Raw genomic sequence first — 18,361 nt, forward strand, 5'->3', positions numbered from 1 at the left:
TTCCAGCCACAGCTCCAAACCAGATCTTTCTCCTGCTGTTTAGGGGCAAAATTTGCTATGCTTCCAAAGGTGCTTCCTCCTGGCTCAAAAAGACCCGAACAACCCTGATGTCTGGGAGTCTTCCAGTCTGAAGGTTAGACACAGCAGAGGAGGTGGCTTGGCAGTTGCTTGGAAAGTTGGTAAATTTCGGAGGGTTTTTGAAATCTAGGAAAAATACTGTTTTGTTGTTTCTTTTTAACTTCTCCGCTGCTGTATTCATCGAGAAATAATTGCTTGTTTATTTGCAGCGAGATTCGAAGGTCAGGGAAATGGTTTCCTCTGCAAACAGAGTGGAGGTGCTTGGATCCCACTAATGCTCTAACCTGCAGTTATGCGATTACACGTCTGACTGAGAGCTTGGCTGCGCTCCAGCTGCAGCAGCCAGAGTAAAAGGATCCCTGTTACCGAAGCCTCTGTGAAGCAGCTCCCTGCGCAGCACCTTCTCTGTTCTGCTTAGAAACCCCCAGCAAAGCCACACACACCTCTCTGTTCGTTTCTGGCGTGCCAAACTGCATGAAGAATTTAGATTTGCAGGCCAGCAGTCTGTATTTAGAGCTTTATTTTCCACTTGAAAATGAGCCATCTTCTTCTTGTGGAAGTACTGCTCCGTGCCCTGGGTTTTCTGCTGCTTGCATTGTGTCTGTGGTATGCATAGTTTTGGTGGGCAGGGCCTTGCCCAAGGCGTCCTACCCTCATTTTACAGTAACAGCAGAATGGTCTCTCCACTCGTTCTGTGCGTGGGTCAGCAAGGAGCCTCAGCTCCTCTGTGCGCTGCCTGGGCTGGCATCTTCTGCTCCGAGAGCAGTTCAGAAGCTAAGGACTAGCGATGGCTGAGCCTCCTGGCCTTTGTCTGAACCTGGAAATCCAGATGTGTTTTCTGTGACGCTTGCCCAGCGTTGTGGATTTCCTATGGCAGCTTTTATCTTTAAAACTTTGGCTTGCCAAACCCCTTTCTGTAAGGAGTTCTCTTTGTCCTGTTGTAACCCCGCTTAAATATTCATTCAGCTTCCTAGACCTGCTCTTTCTCTCCCACTGCTGACGCTCTAGGCAGCTGGTAACAGCCCATTTCCCACAGGCTTCACCTGTGGAGCTTTTGCTCTGCAACTTGTGGTCATCTTACATGCTCTTCCTCTTCGCCTTTCTTTTGCTCCTTCTTTCCCTGGCTGCTAGCTTACCTCAGCTACAGCTCCTCCTTTTACCCGGCTGCACTCACACTGCCTGAGCCAGGGGAGAGTGGATTTGATCCGCGGGCTAGCGCAAGGCTTAGTTTTGTTGTTCTAAGGTATGTATCTCTCCAGCTGAGGACTTTCTGTGTAGTTCTCACCCTCCTTGGTGCCCCTGGGAGGCACCAAGAGTGTGGGCCCAGAACTGCAGGACCCTTGGTACAGTAGTGCCAAGTGAGCTCAGGCAGTAGAACAAGAGAGCAGCAGGATTCACTGCAGCATGGTGGTGAGGGCACAGTTCAGCAGCCACTCACTTTTTGGAAGCAACAGGCCAGGCGTTCTTTGTCTGTCATCTTCTGGGGAGTAAGATAAACATATATAGGACTGTCCTCAGAAATGTGGTGTCAGAAAACCAGGGGAAAGCTCCATAGCACAGAAGGGTTAGTTCTGAGGAAAAGGAGAGGTGATGAATTTTATATAGCAGCAGGCCCTTCTGCCTACACTTCTTGTGGAGGTATCCAGCACTCTTCATCTGCAGTGCCACAGATAATATTTGGTATTGATCCAGCCCTGCCCTTCTGCTGCCTTTTGCCATGGGAAGGAAAGAAGTTAGGGGTAGGCCTGGCTGGGGATGGTTGAAATCTGAAGCCTCCAGAAGCAAGTTTGGCAGCTGCCCCTGCTGCCAAGGGGGAACAAGCTGCGAGGGAAGGTCAGGTGCAATATAAAGAAGGTAGAGGTCATGCTTTGAAGCTGAATGTAACACAAGTAAGATGCAGTTACCCAAAGTATCCACATGAAGAAAAGCAGAGGAGGGAGGTGTACAGATAAGCATCCTTGATGGTTTATTGTTCTTTGTATGTAACAAGCTTTACTGGACAATTAACACAACTTTAACATGGAAAATGGTTAAAAATGTTTACAAAAAAGCACATTCTTAGAAAATGATGCTAGCAAAAACCTCAGGAGGGAAGCAAAAAAACCAAACAACAGCTCTTCAGGGCAAACCTTTTATAAAAATAGAAATCCTATCTCTACAGGGAGCAGGTCTTGATAAATTATTTAAATAGCATATCTACATGAGGAGGTGATTAACTGGTACAATAATTTATACAAACACAAGCAATGGGGCACAAGGTGACAGGAGAAAAAATAACACAACATCAGAAATTGTATTGGACATTTTCTTTTTTCCAATGTCGTTTCCTTACTGGGAAGACTTTATGCAAAGAACTGTTGACTATGTACAGCATTAAGGTTTTAGTACTACAGTAGCTTTAGAGTTTCTTAGACTTTTAACTCTGCTTACTCCAAACGTTTTTCTCAGCCACACAATGAGGTAATATTTGTATGTAAAACTTTCACTGTCTTCAGTTCTTTTCCTTTCTTGAAGAGAGAAGGCAATCCTAAGGATGCTCTCTCTTCTGCTAGGGAAAAGCCTTGTCGTGTGCACCATGCCCTCTCCTTCTGTTGCAAGGAGCTCCTGGAACTGTTCCTTCTTTTGTAGCTGCAGGGCCCCAGTCACAATGATGAGTGTGCAGCAGCACAAGCAGTCAGCATGGTGGCTGACTGCAGTCATTGTGCCCCTCTCTGCCATCCCCTCAGCACAGGTGTTCTGGTTTTGTATGAGACCACCGAGCAATGGCAAAGCATTGCAGCCATTTCCCAGCCCTGAACAGCCACTGGGAGGCTGTGTGACATCCTCTTTTCTCTAGTGCTGTGGGTGAGACAGGAACTGCCACCAGCTGAAGAGACTTGCCTTTTAGCCCTGCAGAGCAGTTGCCTGCCAGGCTACCAGCTGCCCTGCATAGAAAGGCAAAGCCAGCACTGAGCTCAGACTGAGAAAAACAAACATCCCATTCCCTACCCTGCCACTTTGCCCTGTGCCTCAGAGCCTTCATGGGAAAAGTGCTCTTTGTAACCAACAGATCACCACTGACTGCTCCATCCAAGACTGGTTTTTTTTTCTCATCTAAACACCATCTAGTTGCACTATAGACCAGAGTCAATAAATAATCTGTATTTACACTCTTATAGTCCTGAAGACTTGTAACAAGGAGCAGGTGGATAGAGTTGATGCACTTCTCGTTTGGATCAGGACTCCCTCGGTCATTAAAATGTGCAGGATAAGTAAAAATAAATATTTTACAATTGCAGTATTTCATCTATAGGCCCCTTTCCCTCTCCCCCAGAGAAGGAAGGGGTTTAAAGCATCTATGGCATGTAGAAGAGGAATGTGTTATTTTTGTGCCTTTTTAACCATAAAAAGTGAAGCATGTGCTGGGTTTCTAAGGACAGCACAGTGCCGGCTGAGATGGTGGCATTTCTTGGCACCATAGCTGAAGAGAACATTAAAAAAGGTGAGAAAGATCTGCATCTGATCAGGAAAAACACAGAACCAAAGTGTAAATCCCACTTCTCCCAAAGCTAGTGTGATCCTCCTCCTCTTTCCCACCATGGAAATGAGTTTTAGGAGATCTGCTTTGTCCTGTGCAATAGAACAGCTGATCTGGCTCACCACAACTAGAGTAAAGTCTGCTTTCCTCCAGAAGGTATGACATGGAGCAGGAGTTTATCCAGGTTAAATGGATGTAAACCAAGGTAGCACAGCTGTTAAAAAATAACTCCTCTCCCCCACAAAGAAAACAAAACCCTCCCACCCACATCCCCTTTTCCCCACACAATGAAAGGTCTTCAGTTAAGTAGTCCACAGCACATCCAAAGATGTTTTGAGCAAGATGCTACTCCATGGGAGCTCCAGTTGGAGGCAGTGACACCACACTGTGCTCACCAGCAAACAGATGTCCTTCCAACCGAAAGAAGTGTGCTTGTTCAGGAAAGACAATTCTCACTTGCAAGACACACTTGCTTCCTTCCACTTCAGCAGAGGTTTTCACTCTCGTTCTCAAAAGCAATCTCTTGAGGCAGATGATGTGTTTGAGTCCACATTTGCACAGAAAGGAGACAGGAGGGAATAATACAATGGTCCCAGGATTTTTAAGGCTAACAGTTTCAGAAGGTGCAATACCAGCAGTGTTAGAGTCTCTGGATCCAATGAGCTTGGGACTATGGATCTGTGAAGAAGAAGAAATTAAGGTAGTTGTTTGTGTACATTAGGCGTGGCTATGTCTACAACACTGATCCCTGGAGACATTTGTGAACACCATACCAATGGAGAAAACTGAAAGTGCTCAGGTACTTGGACTTCAGAATCTGCTCTGTGTAACCCTTACAGACTGAGGTCACAACTCAGGAAGGCTAGGGGCACCTGGTACTAGGCCCATGCACTCACCTGCACTACACAGAGTGCAATACATGGATGACCTTCTTCTCTGCTTGCTTTCAAGCAAATTAAGTTTTTAAATGTCTGACAATTCCCTCTTGCTAGCCAAAGAAGTACTTTGCATTTTCACCTTGAATTTTGTCAGCTGTGCTGATTCACTGCAGTCAGCATTGTCAAAGGAGATTCAAGATAGTTCATGCTCAGAAGTTAACAGGGAGTTCTGATACCTTGAAATCGTAGGACAGAAACGCTGAGCTTTTATCCATTGAAACTTTTAACTGGAGGGGTTTATCAAGGTATGCTGCTTCTGCCTGCAGAACTTTGAGCCACAGAAGATCATGGGCAAACTTCTACTTTTAGTTCTAATGCTCTTCATTCTGGTTTATTGAGAGTAGTGTTCTTGAACAGACTAATATATAGAGGGTCTCTTGAGCACAGTGGTTCCTTACCTCTGCATTCGTATTTCAGGTCCGAGAAGAAGACCATTTCTTGAGAGAAGACAAACAGTCCTAGCCGCCCGCCAGCATACGTTTTGTCATAGATGGGTCCCGAGTCTGCCATGATTTTCTTCCCTTCATACATAACGACCCTATGGGAAGGCAAGAGGTCAGCCCTCTGCACAAGCTTTCCCTGACTTCACCCTTGCAGAGCAGCCAGCAGCCAGGTAGGAGGCTGATGCTCACCTGATGTAGCCAGTCTTTGGCCTGTGGCTAAGGCGCCACCTGTACGCAGTGAAGTCTTTCCAGCCGATGTGCCGAGGGTCGTGCCACAGGGTTCTCACCTGTGGAGGAGCATTGCATTGGTAACGGAGACAGTGTTTTGACATGCAGATGCCCTAACCAGCCGCCTCCTGACTGGCTTGTGCAAATCCAAAGGCTCCTCCATGCCTTTCTGACATCAGCTGCATTTGAATTCAATGCAGATATGCCAACAGGAAATAGCTGCAGGCTGCCTGCAAGGAGCCAGAGCTGCTAGGGAGGCTGTCTGCAGCAGGCAGGCCTGCTCATCTGGGTGGTGTGCAGCACACTGGGGCACAATGCCAAAGCTAAAGTTCTATAAGAGGACACTGCCATTCTGTACAGACCCTGTGGCAGCACAACAGCTTATCAGGAGTGCCACTCTTACCTGGCCAGGGGTGTTTCCTGTGTGCCACAGAGCGTTACGAAGGTGTTCTCCTGGGCCAGTGGTGGAATTCACAACTTTGATGGAGAGACCTGAGTAGCCTTGAGCTTTGGTTGGTGTGGAGTCCCAGTAAGACTGGGTGATCTGCTTCCACATGACAACGTAGAAGCGGCTGCTGGACTGATAGCCAAATACAAAGCCAGCATAATCATCATCCCTCTCTGTATTGATGAAGAAGGTGCCACTGAAGTCTACAGCATTGAATTCATCAAAACCTATGGGGGCATTAAAGGAGAAAGTTTTATGCACTGTTCTTGAGGTTAACTCCTGACATTTCTGAGGCTCTCCTCCTCCCCTCACCCTCAACCCAAGACCAAACAGTCGACTCTGTTAGATGATAATATTTTCCCCTTACCAACTGCAAGGCCAGGGTCACAGTTGACTGTCTGAACCAGTTCTTTACCCTGGTGGCGAACAACCCAGTTGGGATCATTTTGGGATGTTCCTTTGGGATCCAGGGGAATCATCTGGAATTTTCGGAAGTCAGTCTCACTGATCTCCACATTTTCAGGGCAGATATCATCAATATCTGGCACACTGTCTTGGTCAAAGTCATCTTTACAAGCATCTCCACGTCCATCACCTGCAGGGCACAAGTAATGTCACCATCACATCTCCACTGCTGTACAACGTAGGGGTGAAATCTCAATTGCAGAGCTCTGACTGCCAAGGCACTGCTGGCAGACACCACAGAAGTTACTCCACAAGGGCCCTTGCACTCCAGCCTCACAGTGACTTAGGAGTAAATAGGTTATGTGATCATTTGTACACTGCTCCTTACTCCTGGAGAGCACTAAACAGTACAGACTCTGAATAGTGGGCAGGGGATAGAAAAAAAACCAAGTAATGGAAGATGTTCTTAAAATGTTCTCATGAGAGTGGCCAGCTTACCATCTGAATCAGCCTGATCTGGGTTGGCAACCAATCTGCAGTTGTCTTTGTCATCAGGGATACCATCGTTGTCATCGTCATGGTCACAGGCATCACCTTTTCCATCCTTATCATGGTCAGCTTGGTTGGCATTGGGCACATAGGGGCAGTTATCAAGGTTATTTTGATGGCCATCTTCATCGATGTCCTGGTTGTTGTCACACTGATCACCTATGAGGTCAGAATCTGTGTCTTCCTAAGAAAGGGGGGGAAGAAAAGAACATTCTAAAAAGCTGCTAAAAAAAAAGTCAAAGTAGGAGTCTGACCAGCCAGGAGAGAGAGCTCTGCTTGTGTTAGCAAGAGACAGGCCAAATGTATTAGGGTTATGAGATGCTTAAAGCTGCCTGTGCTGGCTGTTCTTGGGCTGCTTCAGTACTGGCCAACCCACAGCGGCAGAAAGCAGTGTGGTCATCTGCTTCTCTTCTCTTTTCTGCCACATGAACCAATAAGCTGTGCAAGAGCCTGGATCCCCCTAGACTTTTACAAAGGGGAATTCTGGAAGCACCTGAAAGCACATTATTGTCACGGAAAATTCAACCATGGTGCCTTCAACTCAGTGGGAGGATGCATTGTCAAACGCAGCTGTTTTGAACTTAAAGGCAAAGAACGAATCTGTACTTAAGTGAGGACTACAGGCTAAGCAAAAGGGTACTTCCTGCCTAGGTATCATACAATACTCCTAAGAATTTGATAGCCTCACCAAGGGAATCACTGCAAGTGACAAACATGGGCAAAGTTAGATGAGTACCTGCAGTAGTCTCAGACCTTCACTGGAGTTACCTTTCAGAAAACATCCAGCACCTGTTTAGGCTGCATAGGGCTGTTATTTGAAGGCACCATCTGGTGAGGCACTGATTTGTGACAAGCCAAAGGGACTTTGTTCAAGTGTTTTCTAGCATACACAACACCTTGGGTAGTTTTTTCTGATACCAGTCTATTTCTGAGGTGCAAATCCCTTACCTGGTCAGGATTGTGTTCCAGAGGACAGTTGTCACACTGATCTCCAACACCATCCAGGTCTGTGTCCCTCTGGTCTACATTGTAGACATACTGGCAGTTGTCCCTTTCATTGAGGACACCTGCAATGGCAAGGAGAGTTCATGAATGCTGACAGCTGAGTGCTGCAGAGGACTGGATAAAGCCACTACCCACTTGATGTTTTTGAAAAGCATCTGAAAGCTCTGGAACTTGCCACCAGCTCTGCCACACACTTCTGTTCCTATCGCCTGCAAGGCTGGAGCTAGCACTGAGCTGTGCCCAAATGGGTCTATTCTACAGCAAATTTCCATTAGCTGTAACTAACATTCAGTAGTCCTTATGGCCTGAAGCCACCAGAGAGCTTTTGTATGATCTGGGATGAAATCTGTGGTATATCTGAACACAGTGATTAGAAAACCCTTGGAGGAGTGCTCAGAGGCCACCTACCATCTCCATCAATATCCACTGCACAGGCATCTCCTTCTCCATTGTTGTCAGTGTCAGTCTGGTCAGGGTTGTGGTTGTAGGGGCAGTTATCACAGCGGTCACCAACGTCATCCCTGTCATAGTCATACTGCTGGGGGTTGTAGATGAAGGGACAGTTGTCCTGTAAGAGCAAGGAAAGTCAAGTCTTAAACAGAATCAGATTCTGCTCATGCTTGTACTGCTTTGAAAGGAGAAACAAGAGGCAGGGAAAGAGCTTAAGCATTTCCATCTCCAAACACTCCACTGCTTGCATGAGTGTAGGAACAGCTGAAAAGTGAAGATGCACTTGCCAAGCTCAGCCAGCTGCAGCAAGGTCTAACTAAAGGCTCCCAGGATAGCTGTCAGCACCAGCAATTTCCTGTGGTCCTCTCAAGGTTAAGTTCAGAAGCTAGACCCCAGCCTCAGCAAGGAGAGTGAGAGAGCTACATTCTAAGGCTGTTCTTTCCTGTTGCCTTACCCGGTCATCAGGAATTCCATCATCGTCATCATCATTGTCACAGGCATCACCAATCCCATCCTTATCATAGTCTTCCTGCCCAGAGTTGGGCAGATTAGGGCAGTTATCCTAAAAAGCAGAAAGCACCCAGATGTTTACCCTGGCATGATTCCAACAGGGATTTCAGCAGGTAAGCTCTAACCAGCAAGCACAAAAAACATGCAGTTGCAAGAGCTGAGCCAGGTAGCTCTTCTCTCACTGTCATTCTCTCAGTCTTAGCTCCTGCTTGCTGTGAAGGGAAGGTTTGGAAAGGCACAGTTCAAAATCTATAAAATAAGGATGTGGCTGCTTCTGAGAGTCTTCCCTCCTTTTTCTCCTCTTGGAGACTGATGCATGTTTAGCAGGAATACAGGAACAGCTGAACTAGAGTCTTCCTAGAAGACTTCCAACCAGCAATCCCTTGGCACTGCTACCTCACCCAAGAAGGCCTTGGCCAGGTTTACCTGTGGACAGTTTGCCAGCTCTATATAGAGGCTTGATTTATGCCTTGCAGGTGAGGGTTTGTGCATTTCTCAGACAGGCTGCTCAAGCACTGGGTGGGACAACAGGAGAAGCTCACCTTTTTACAGTGGTAAGTGGCATTGGCCACACAGACAAGGTTCTCATTGGGCCACCCATCCAGGTCAGTGTCTTCTCCACAGATGATGCCATTGCCAGCATAGCCTGGTTTGCACTCACAGCGGTACATGGGATCACTGAAGTGGCCAAGGTAGTTGCACTTGGCATTCTTGTTGCAGTCGTGTGTGCCATCTGTGCATGGGTTACGTGGCTTGCACACCTAGAAGACACCAGAGAAACTCCCTGGAGAACATATTTTCACTCCTTATTTTCCCCCAGAGACACAAACAATACACGCTTTTGAGCAGAAAAAGAGAAAAGCCTCATTACTTTCTTCCACTTGCCAGCTCCAGTCTGTCTTGGCACCAATTTGCCTTGTTCAAGCATTACATTTTTCCAGTAGAACCAAGCACTAAAGTATCTGCCAGGCACCTACTGCTGGATGGTCAGTGAACACTGTTTAAGTGACTCTCCTAAAACGTTCTTTAACGTCTGAACCCTCCCTGGCTGAGGACAGTCATTTTCAAAGCTGACTGTGAACTCAAATGGAAAGTGCTTAATGCTTCTCCTGTGCTGAACCCAAGAATGGTGCTTTAGTAACTGTACCAAGTCCTTCTCTGAAATACAGAGGAGCTTTCTGCAGTTTAGATGTCAGCCCGGAACAGTTCTCGAGTTGACAATACCTGTTTGTTAGCCATGGCATCCTCAACACCACGGCCAAAGGGCTGCGTCCCAGTGAAGCGTGGCGGACAAGGCAGGCAGTTGTAGCCAGGTTCGGTGTTCTCACACCTGTGCACTCCATTGAAGACAAAGCAGGCATCAGGAACCTCTTTGCACTGAAAGGGGAGTTTGAGGTACAGGAGAACCACAGTTAGTACTACAGAACACAACAAGTTTTCTCCTCTACCATTTTCTTTCACTCTCTCAAGGAGCAAAGTAGTGTTCTTACCTCATCAATATCTTGACAGTGGATGCCATCACCATGGTAGCCAACAGGACAGGCACCACACTTCCAGGAGCCATCAGGGGAGCTGGTACACGTTGTGCCCGCAAAGCAGGGGTTCGACAGGCACCCATCTGAGAAACAAGAGGAAGTGCTAAGGTGAGGGCTGCCTGCTGTGCTGCTGCAGAACATGCAGCATGGCTGTTCTTACAGATGTAGGCCAGACTTGCAGAGGCTGTCCACGGCCTTTAGGTGCTATGGGGCAGATGGGTACTTACCAATTGGACAGTCCTGCTTGTTGCAGACCTGAGTCCCTCTGGCTTCCCCCACACAAGCCTTCCCACCGTACTGAGGCTCAGGATTATTGCAGAGGCGGCTGCGTTTCTGAAGCCCTCCTCCACATGTCACTGTGCAAGCATCCCATGGAGACCATGGTCCCCAGTTGCCATTAACTAAGGTGAGACAGAAGTTGGAGAATGTTATATTCAGTGGCACAACTAGTTTCTACCCAACTAAGGACTATTACTTGTGTAGCAAGAGTCCTTGAGACAGGACAGAATGAAAAGCCACAAAAACCAGTTCAGTTTCATCTGAAACCGGTCTGTGATGTTTTACCTAGCCCACCTCTAAGTATAAAGGCAAAACATTACTAAAACTAGGGCATATAGCAACTGCTCAGGAAGGTCTCCACCTAAGCTGCCAAGCACTAGTTACCACCTGGACACACTTACTTGGGCAAGGATCTTTCTGGCAAGCTTTGTTCTCTCTTGCCTCACCCTCGCAAGGTTTGCCATTCAGCTGTGGTACTGGAGAGTTGCAGAGACGAATTCTAGTGATGATGCCCGTGCCACAAGTGACAGAGCACGATGACCATGGTGACCAGTGACTCCAGCCACCATCCTGTTTAACTGGGGGAGAGATATCTATTATTAACAACATTTCTGCAGAACAGCCTTCACGTGCAGAGCACCTAGAACACAGCCAGCACCAAAACTGAACCAAAGACTCCATGTATGTTGGACAGCCTCACCACTATCACAGATCAAGTTGTTTTGCCACTAAAGAATTGCCAAACTGAACTGGCCTCAAATTTTGCCCTGGGAGGAGTGCCTAAACATGCCCATTTCCTGCATTAGCTGTCTGCTCTCCTTCAGCTCATTAATACAGGTCCTTGAGGCCAGAAGCCAACACTCTGCCCCAGCAATAGAGCTGCATGGTCCGTGAACATGAAGCCAGTGACAGTGGCCTGTATTTCACAGCAGATCAGGTACTTACATCTCTTATCACACTCCTGCAGGTGGCAAGTCCGGGTCTGTACAGAAGACCCCTCACAGCGGTTATTGAGGCTGTCACAGGATCGCCCCCTCTGCTGAATCCCATTGCCACAGGTCACAGAACAGGAAGTCCATTCGGACCAGGGAGACCATCCATCATCTGCATAGTCACTAGCTGCAAGAGGGATACAGCTGTTACTCCAGAGGTGTTTCTCCATAGTCTTTTCTCCCACCCCTCTCCTCACAAACAGGACACAGCTGCCTTCAAAAGCCAGAAGCATCTTCCTTTCTTGTACAAGATACAGGCCATGAACTAAGTGTTTCAGTGCACGACTCAAGTGACTGCCACACATCAGGCCAGCCTCACTCCAGTGGAGCAGGATTGTTCCCAGCTGTGGCACACTTTAGAGCAGCATGTGTCCAGCCAGATGCCAGGGAAGCAGAAGGTGTTCAGTACTTACGCCAGCATCGGGGGCAGCACTCCCCATCAGGCACAGTGGCATTGGAGCAGGGCATGAGAGGACAGGACACTTTGCGGCATATGGTGGCCGAGTTCTACAAAGAATCAGGAGTAGTGCACTAAGCAACTGAACAAAACCAGTGTCTGCAGTCTGGGTAACGACAGACCTCTGCTGCAGCACTCAAAGGCTCAACAGTACACCCAAAGCAAAGAGCTGTACATTCAGAGCTAGTGCAACCCAAGGGCAGTTGCAGGTGTCTTTGGTCAAACTCTGGCTCATTCCCATTCTCAGCCCTTAGTTTGCAGTCGAAAACAGGAAGCTTTTGGTTTTGCAGAAGCTGATCAAGTTTTGTTTTTGCAGATGCTGGCCAAAGTAAGGCTATCATGTGATACCCAAAGCATAAAGGTCAGACTTCAAACAAAAAATGAGAAGCAAACTTTCAGTTAATATGGGTTTAAGCTGATTATATGGTAAAGATAAAATGAGTTTAGTGACTCAGCTCAAGAGCCAGGAAATCTATAGCTTATACTTATAGGTCTTTGATCTGGAAGCCAAGCAGGCAGGCTGAGAACACCCACCTTAAACTTCAGTGAGAGCTAAAGGGCAGCCTATAGTTTTGCTTCTAGAAGGTAGCAGCTTGATCAGAAGAATGCTTTCATGATTACTATTTCAATCTCCAAACAAATGCCCACATGAAAGCAATTACAGCCAACACTGAGCAAGAGGGTTCCCATTGGAAAGAGGCAAATGCAGAAGTCACAGCATCATGTGCTGACTGCAATGCAAAAAGATGTAGAGACCCACAGAAGCAGAACTTGGACTGCACATGCACAAATTGTCAGCCTTGAGTTTCTAAACAGCAGCAGAGCAGTTAACACACTCTCTGGCTCCTGGTACTCCCAAGATGCTTTTGTTAAGGTCTACTTGCAGGTAAAGGGAGTAAAGAGTTTAGAGAAACTTTGAAGATGTATGCTTGCTTCAGTGTACTACTGCAACACTCCACGGAAGCATAAGTGTCTTGCCAGGTGAACCTGGGACTTGAACAGCTCCAGTGAATCTGGAAGGGATTGCTGTTCAAAAAGCTAGAAGCACAGGAATAAGCTTACATTTGTGAAGAGCCTTTATGATTACGAGAATGTCCTTTCCTACTAAGCTAGCAGGAGGTTCACTGAGGACAGAAGGTGAACCTAAAGTATTCCAGGGAGCAAAGATGATGCAGTACTGTAAATGCATTCTACTGATACTGACTTAAGTTTGCTCACAGACTACATGAAGAATACAGGCGTCCCCCAAATGAAGCAGCCAGAAGTGTCAGGAGCTGTGCCAGTGATGGTTTGCATGACTCTCAGATTCTGCTGTTCTAACTGTATGAAAGCTGCCTTCATACCAGAGATACAGGAGGATGGAACACAGCTTTGCCCACAGCAGTACATCCAGGTCTGTGTAGGTTCACTCTAACAATGTCATTCAGGAATTTCTGTTCAATTTCAACTCCTGAGTTTGTGTCCAGAGGACCTGTAAATGTGGGGAAGCCTACCTGGCAGGTACATTCAGTGCAGCTGTCAATAGTCCACTCTTCTTTATTTTTGTGCAAGATTCCATTATGAATGCACACTCCTGGAGTGATCTGGACCACTTTGGCAATGAGCTCGTTTTCTTCAGTCTTGGAGGGGACAGAAGAGAGGCAGAGAGAAGACACTGAGAGGTTAATGCAGAAGGCACCCTTTTCCACAGAAGTTGTGGAGTGTCGTTCCTGGTGTTGCTCCAGGCTCGTGAAGGGCAGGTTATGCTTTGAGTGCCAGTTAACGACCGGCACCATGGACCTGAACAGCACTCACCACTTTGCGCACTCTGTCTTGCAGCGTGGTGACCATGGAGCGGAGCCCCTGCAGCTCCACAAACATGTTTGTCAGCTCATCACAGGAGAAGCCACAGACTGCCTGGATGTCCTTGGTCTTATGGCCGATGTAATTCGTGCGGATAGCTGGGCTGGAGCCATTGATGGGGTTGTCCAGTGTGATGGTGGCACTGGTGGCTAAGAGACAAACACACATAAGGGCTTTTCTCATTCCAAGGTAACACCTGCTGAGCAGCTGCCACCAGATTCTCTAGGGTGCCTGCAGAAACAGTCTCATTGCTCATGCACTGTGGATTTGCATGTCAGCATACTTCTGAGCTCTGTTTCAACTTGTCTAACGTAACGAAGAATCTTGGTTTTGATAGGTCATTTGATTCGGAAGGTTGCAAACTTACAGCTGGAGCAGCCTTTGTTCCTCAGGATAGTTTCCAGAGTCGTTCCAAACACAAATCGCACATTCTGCAGCAGTCCCTGTGGACAGAGGAAGAATTAGAGCTGCATGCAGTGACTTCAAGAGGAGGTGCAGCTTGCACAGAGAGCTTGTAGCAACTTAAGGTCATGTAAGAGCATTGAGAGCAATTTCATGAGGGACAGATGGCACAGCAAGACACACTGCTTTATTCTCCTTAATGATAACAACACCCGGCTCCCTAACATTCTCATCCTTGACTATAAGTGCCTGGCAAGTCTCCAGGCAGGAAAAAATCTCCATGAATTTCTGAATATTGTATAAGAAACTGAGCAATGGAGCTACAACCACTTGTTTGGAAGCTTCAGTGCCTTCTTATTACTGCAGAGAGTTCTGTCCCTGCAGGTCTAATGCTTAGGCTTTCAAATTCCATTACTAAAAGTTGACTAGACTTAGAGGTGGTCCACAGCAGATGTACTCACTGATGCAGCCTTTTGTCTTTGCAGCTATCTAGGCTGGTTGAGTAGCAAATGTACCTTCAAGGCAGACAACTGAAAATACCAAGTGTAACTATTGGCAATATCTTACCTGGAAGTTGTCATTGACTCCCCCTTTGGCAATACGGAGCCTGGCACTGCTGGCCAGGTCCCTGGTGAAGATGTTCTGGATGGGGATGTCCAGTTCAGCATTCTCCATTTTCTCACACCCCACATAGAGCTGAGCTCGGTCCTCCTGCACAAACAGGGTGATATTCTTCCAATGTCCTGTAGCTAGCAAGACATCCTCTACCGAGATGAGCTGCTGCTTGCCATCACCAGACAGGCTCAGGTCCAGGGTGCCTGCCTTGCCATTTGATACTAGACTGAAGATGTGACCAGAGCCATCTTTCTGTTCCACAGACAGCAGTGTGCCTCTGCTCTTCTTGGCTTGCCGCAGAGTAGCCAAGAGGATGAAGCCCTTCTCGACATGGATGGCATCTAGTAAGTCTTGGAACTTGGAGTCAGGGACAGCAGGGATGCGAGCAGCATCTTCAATGCGATAAGCAGGGCTGGAGGATTCTGGTCCCTTCACCAGGTGCACCCCAGGTGCCCGGCGGCCAGCTCCCTTCCGAATGAAGCCAATCAGTTCAAAGAGATCAAAGACACTGTTATCATCACTCCTGGACTCTGCAGAGAGATTACAACAAGGATTATGAGCAGAGGACAAGAAGAGGCTAAGTAAGTGTGTATCTGCTAGGACTGATCAACACTCTAGCTGATGGTGCACCCTCACAGCAGGGCACTGACAGCAGTCCTGATGGTCTGGCAGTCCCAAGGCCGACAGTGCAGACTATGGAAGGTACAGGACCTCACAGCAGAGTACTGATGGCAGCCCTAACAGCCTGGCAGTCCCGCTATCAGTTGCTCCACAGCAGCACATGTGCATTCTTGTGCAGAAGCCAGTCGGCACAGGAATGCCAGGTGCCTGCAGCCCTCCTGGAACCTCTTTAGACTTTCACATAAGAACAGCAGCCATCAGATGCCCAGGTTGCAGTACTCCTATGCCGGGACATCAGCAATAGTAGCCTGCTTTGTCCAGATAGATCAGCAGCGAGGAAAGCAGCAGCTTCTCTACAGACCGGGATGGCAGCCTGTTGCCCTATTCTTTCTTCTGCCAGTTCCTACATCGTGTTCCCCCGTTCTGCTGCCATCGCAGAGGTGGACAAACTGTGCTGAACTCCCGGAGACTCCTCTATTTCTGGAGGTTACACAAATTCCACACCAGGAAAAGTTTCCTATTGCCAACTAGCCAATACTCGAGCTAAAATCTCTTTGTTCATTTAAAGTTTGGAGCTCGTCACCGATCACCCTTTCGGCTGTCCTACACACACACACCAAGCAACATTTAGGGTTTGTTCTCCCTTCCCTGCCCACCCCGAGTTCCTGCCCAGCGCTGGCCTCACCTGCGGCACGCTTAGCTTCCGAGGTGCCGAGTGCGAGGAGGAGGAAGAGAACCGCTGCCGGCCCCATGGCAAAGGTCTGTCTCAGAGCCAGCCTGGGGACAAGCACAAGGAAGAAGGTCACCGCGCTGCCGTCGCAGCCGGGACCTATGTCCCAGCGCACTGGCGCCAGCGGCTCCCGAGGCTCCCCGCAGGCGAGCAGGCTGCGCGGCGGGAGGCAGCAGGGACACGCCAGGTGCGTCGCGCCCGCTGCTGCCCTCGGAGAAGAGAGCGAGCGCGGCAGGAGCGGCTTCAGCACTTACCTGCGGGGAGAGCGATGCGGGCGGGCAGCGACGGCTTCCTGCACCACTAGGTGCCGGCGACTGATATCCCTGGGTAGCCCTCGGCTGTCCCGGCGAGGGAGGACGAGCGACAGCGCCTCGTCGGGGCCGGCAGCTGGGGCTCCCAGGCAGGCTGGGCACTGCGCGGACTGCCGGCGGCGGGCGCCGCGCTCGCCTTTAAAGGGCGGCCCGCATTCCTGCGCGCGCGGCCGGCCAATCAGCGGCGGCGGGGCAGGAAGCGGGAGGCGGGCGGCGGGCGGCCGGAGACGGCTTTCCAGCGGGGGCCGAGGCGGGGGAGCGCCCGCTGCTGCCGCGGGCTGCTGCCGGGCTGGGCTGCGAGGCCCGGGCTTGCCGCTTGGGGGCGCCCCGCGAGCTCGCACGGCGACTGTGCCCTCGGGCCCGGCCGCCGCTGCTCGCGGCCGCGCCGGCGGCTGCATGCAGCCTTTCCACGGTGTGCCAGCCCTGCCCTCCGCCCCTTGGCTCTCGGCTGCTCTCACTGGCCGTACGCCCGCCCGAGGGGTGACAGTGCGCTAACCTCGCTGTGCCTCTCTGCCAGCCGTACCCGCTGCAGCCGGCGGCACCCCCTGGGAGAGCGCTGGTGGGGGCACAGCCCGCCGCAGGTGTGCCCAGCAGCCCGCCCGGGACGCCGAGATGAGGTGGGCCTCAGAGCCGCTACTTACGGCTGCCTCGAATCACTTAATGAAAGCAATTTCATTCACTTAATTAGCGTAATGAACTTAATTAAAAGGTCTCTTACTGCCCACTGGTCGCCATACACAGCATAGGGGACATTGACACAGCTGTGCAAATGTCGTTCTTCCTTCCCAGCCCTGGAGAGGAGATGGGCCGGGTAGTGGTGGGAGAAGAGGAGCCATGATAGGGGCAGAAGGCAGACTGGGGAGCGAACAGGGGAGCCTGGCACCTTCTGTTTCCTGCTCCACTTCTCCTGGTCATGGGAGAAGAGTGCCAGAGGATGACCTTCAGTTAACGGCTTAAGAATGAAGTGGCTGAGGCAGTGCTGCCGCTGAGGAGCTCCTGTAGCAGCTTTGTTTAATGCTCAAAACGACTCACAACTTCAGCCAGAATTCCCCGCGGCACCCTCATGTCAGGTAAGAGGAAAGCTGTTAACGGTTAAAAAGGCAGGTTCTGAACGTCATGTGTGACCAAAAGCCACTCGAGTGTGTGAAACAGCTTTGAGGGAGTGCGATTCCAAAAATGGTGAATTCCTCTGCGCTCCCCGGCCTGAGCTTGGCATGTGGAGAGCTCCTGCGGCAAGCTGTCAGTGAGCGAGGAGCCGGTCAGGCGTTGCGTGTGCGCCGCGGAGCCGCAGCCAGCTTGGCAGTCCCGAGCGGTGACTGAGCCGCGCTCCGGGCTGCGCTGCGCGGAACGCAGCAGGCAGTCGGGCTGGCTCCTGTGTCAGGAGGCATTGCTGCTCCACAGATTAGCCCAGGAAATGCCTTGGGAAATGCTTGACCTGAAGAATGAGCTGCAGAGTTGTGCATGTTAGGGTAGAGCCACAATGATTGTCCTTTTAACTTCTCAGAGTATGCCACCTGAAGTAAGCTTTTCAGTGTATAATGGTTTGCAGGAGAACCTCAAGGGTCTCAAAAAGAAGAGCGATGATGATGACCAGGAAAAAAAAAAAAACAACAAAGCAACCCATCAGGAGAGAGAGCAAGAAACTGCTCCTACCTGGCCAGACTTAATTGACAGGTCGTTGTGATTCTCAGTGGTCAGCCCACCGAGCCTTTTATATAGCACTGAGTTTCTCTGGTGGGCTGTCTCATGGAAGCCAAAATTGTTCTAATAGAAATGGTAAAACTTGTCCGGAATCTCTTTATAAAGCTATCCCCTAGCACCTAGAGAGGCTGGAAGGGACCTCAGAGCTCATTCCTCCAACCTCCCCACCATGGGCAGGGACACCTCTCAACTAGACTCAGCTGCTCAAGGCCTCATCCAGCCTGGCCTTCAGCACTCCCAGGCAGGAAGCAGCCATAGCCTCCCTGGGCAGCCTGTTCCAGACTCCACCCTCCTACTGAAGAACT

At 49.4% G+C, this 18,361-nt stretch overlaps 1 protein-coding gene across 1 annotated transcript; it reads right to left on the reverse strand.

Moving 5' to 3' along the window:
• Positions 1-2,021: 2,021 nt before the first annotated feature.
• On the reverse strand, positions 2,022-16,451 carry THBS1 (thrombospondin 1). Its single transcript, XM_064147617.1, has 22 exons — positions 16,299-16,451; positions 16,000-16,091; positions 14,646-15,223; positions 14,044-14,119; positions 13,629-13,825; positions 13,328-13,453; positions 11,791-11,884; positions 11,331-11,504; positions 10,787-10,963; positions 10,334-10,507; positions 10,062-10,189; positions 9,796-9,948; positions 9,114-9,332; positions 8,516-8,623; positions 8,020-8,179; positions 7,555-7,673; positions 6,556-6,790; positions 6,020-6,247; positions 5,608-5,879; positions 5,166-5,263; positions 4,932-5,071; positions 2,022-4,273 (listed from the first exon to the last, which is right to left on the reverse strand). The coding sequence occupies exons 2-22, from the start codon at positions 16,064-16,066 to the stop codon at positions 4,266-4,268; spliced, it is 3,531 nt and encodes a 1,176-aa protein (XP_064003687.1). The 5' UTR covers positions 16,067-16,091; positions 16,299-16,451; the 3' UTR covers positions 2,022-4,265.
• Positions 16,452-18,361: the final 1,910 nt, after the last annotated feature.

The sequence above is a fragment of the Pogoniulus pusillus genome, chromosome 1 (assembly GCF_015220805.1).
Source record: "Pogoniulus pusillus isolate bPogPus1 chromosome 1, bPogPus1.pri, whole genome shotgun sequence".
Lineage (NCBI taxonomy): Eukaryota > Metazoa > Chordata > Aves > Piciformes > Lybiidae > Pogoniulus > Pogoniulus pusillus.

Excerpts from the sequence above, each read along its gene's own strand:
- THBS1 (XM_064147617.1), bottom strand. The coding sequence starts at position 16,066 with ATGGGGCCGGCAGCGGTTCTCTTCCTCCTCCTCGCACTCGGCACCTCG. Across the intron at positions 8,624-9,113 it reads CCACTTACCACTGTAAAAAG|GATAACTGCCCTAATCTGCC; the intron begins GTGAGCTTCTCC and ends TCTGCTTTTTAG. Across the intron at positions 5,880-6,019 it reads TGACCCTGGCCTTGCAGTTG|GTTTTGATGAATTCAATGCT; the intron begins GTAAGGGGAAAA and ends ATGCCCCCATAG.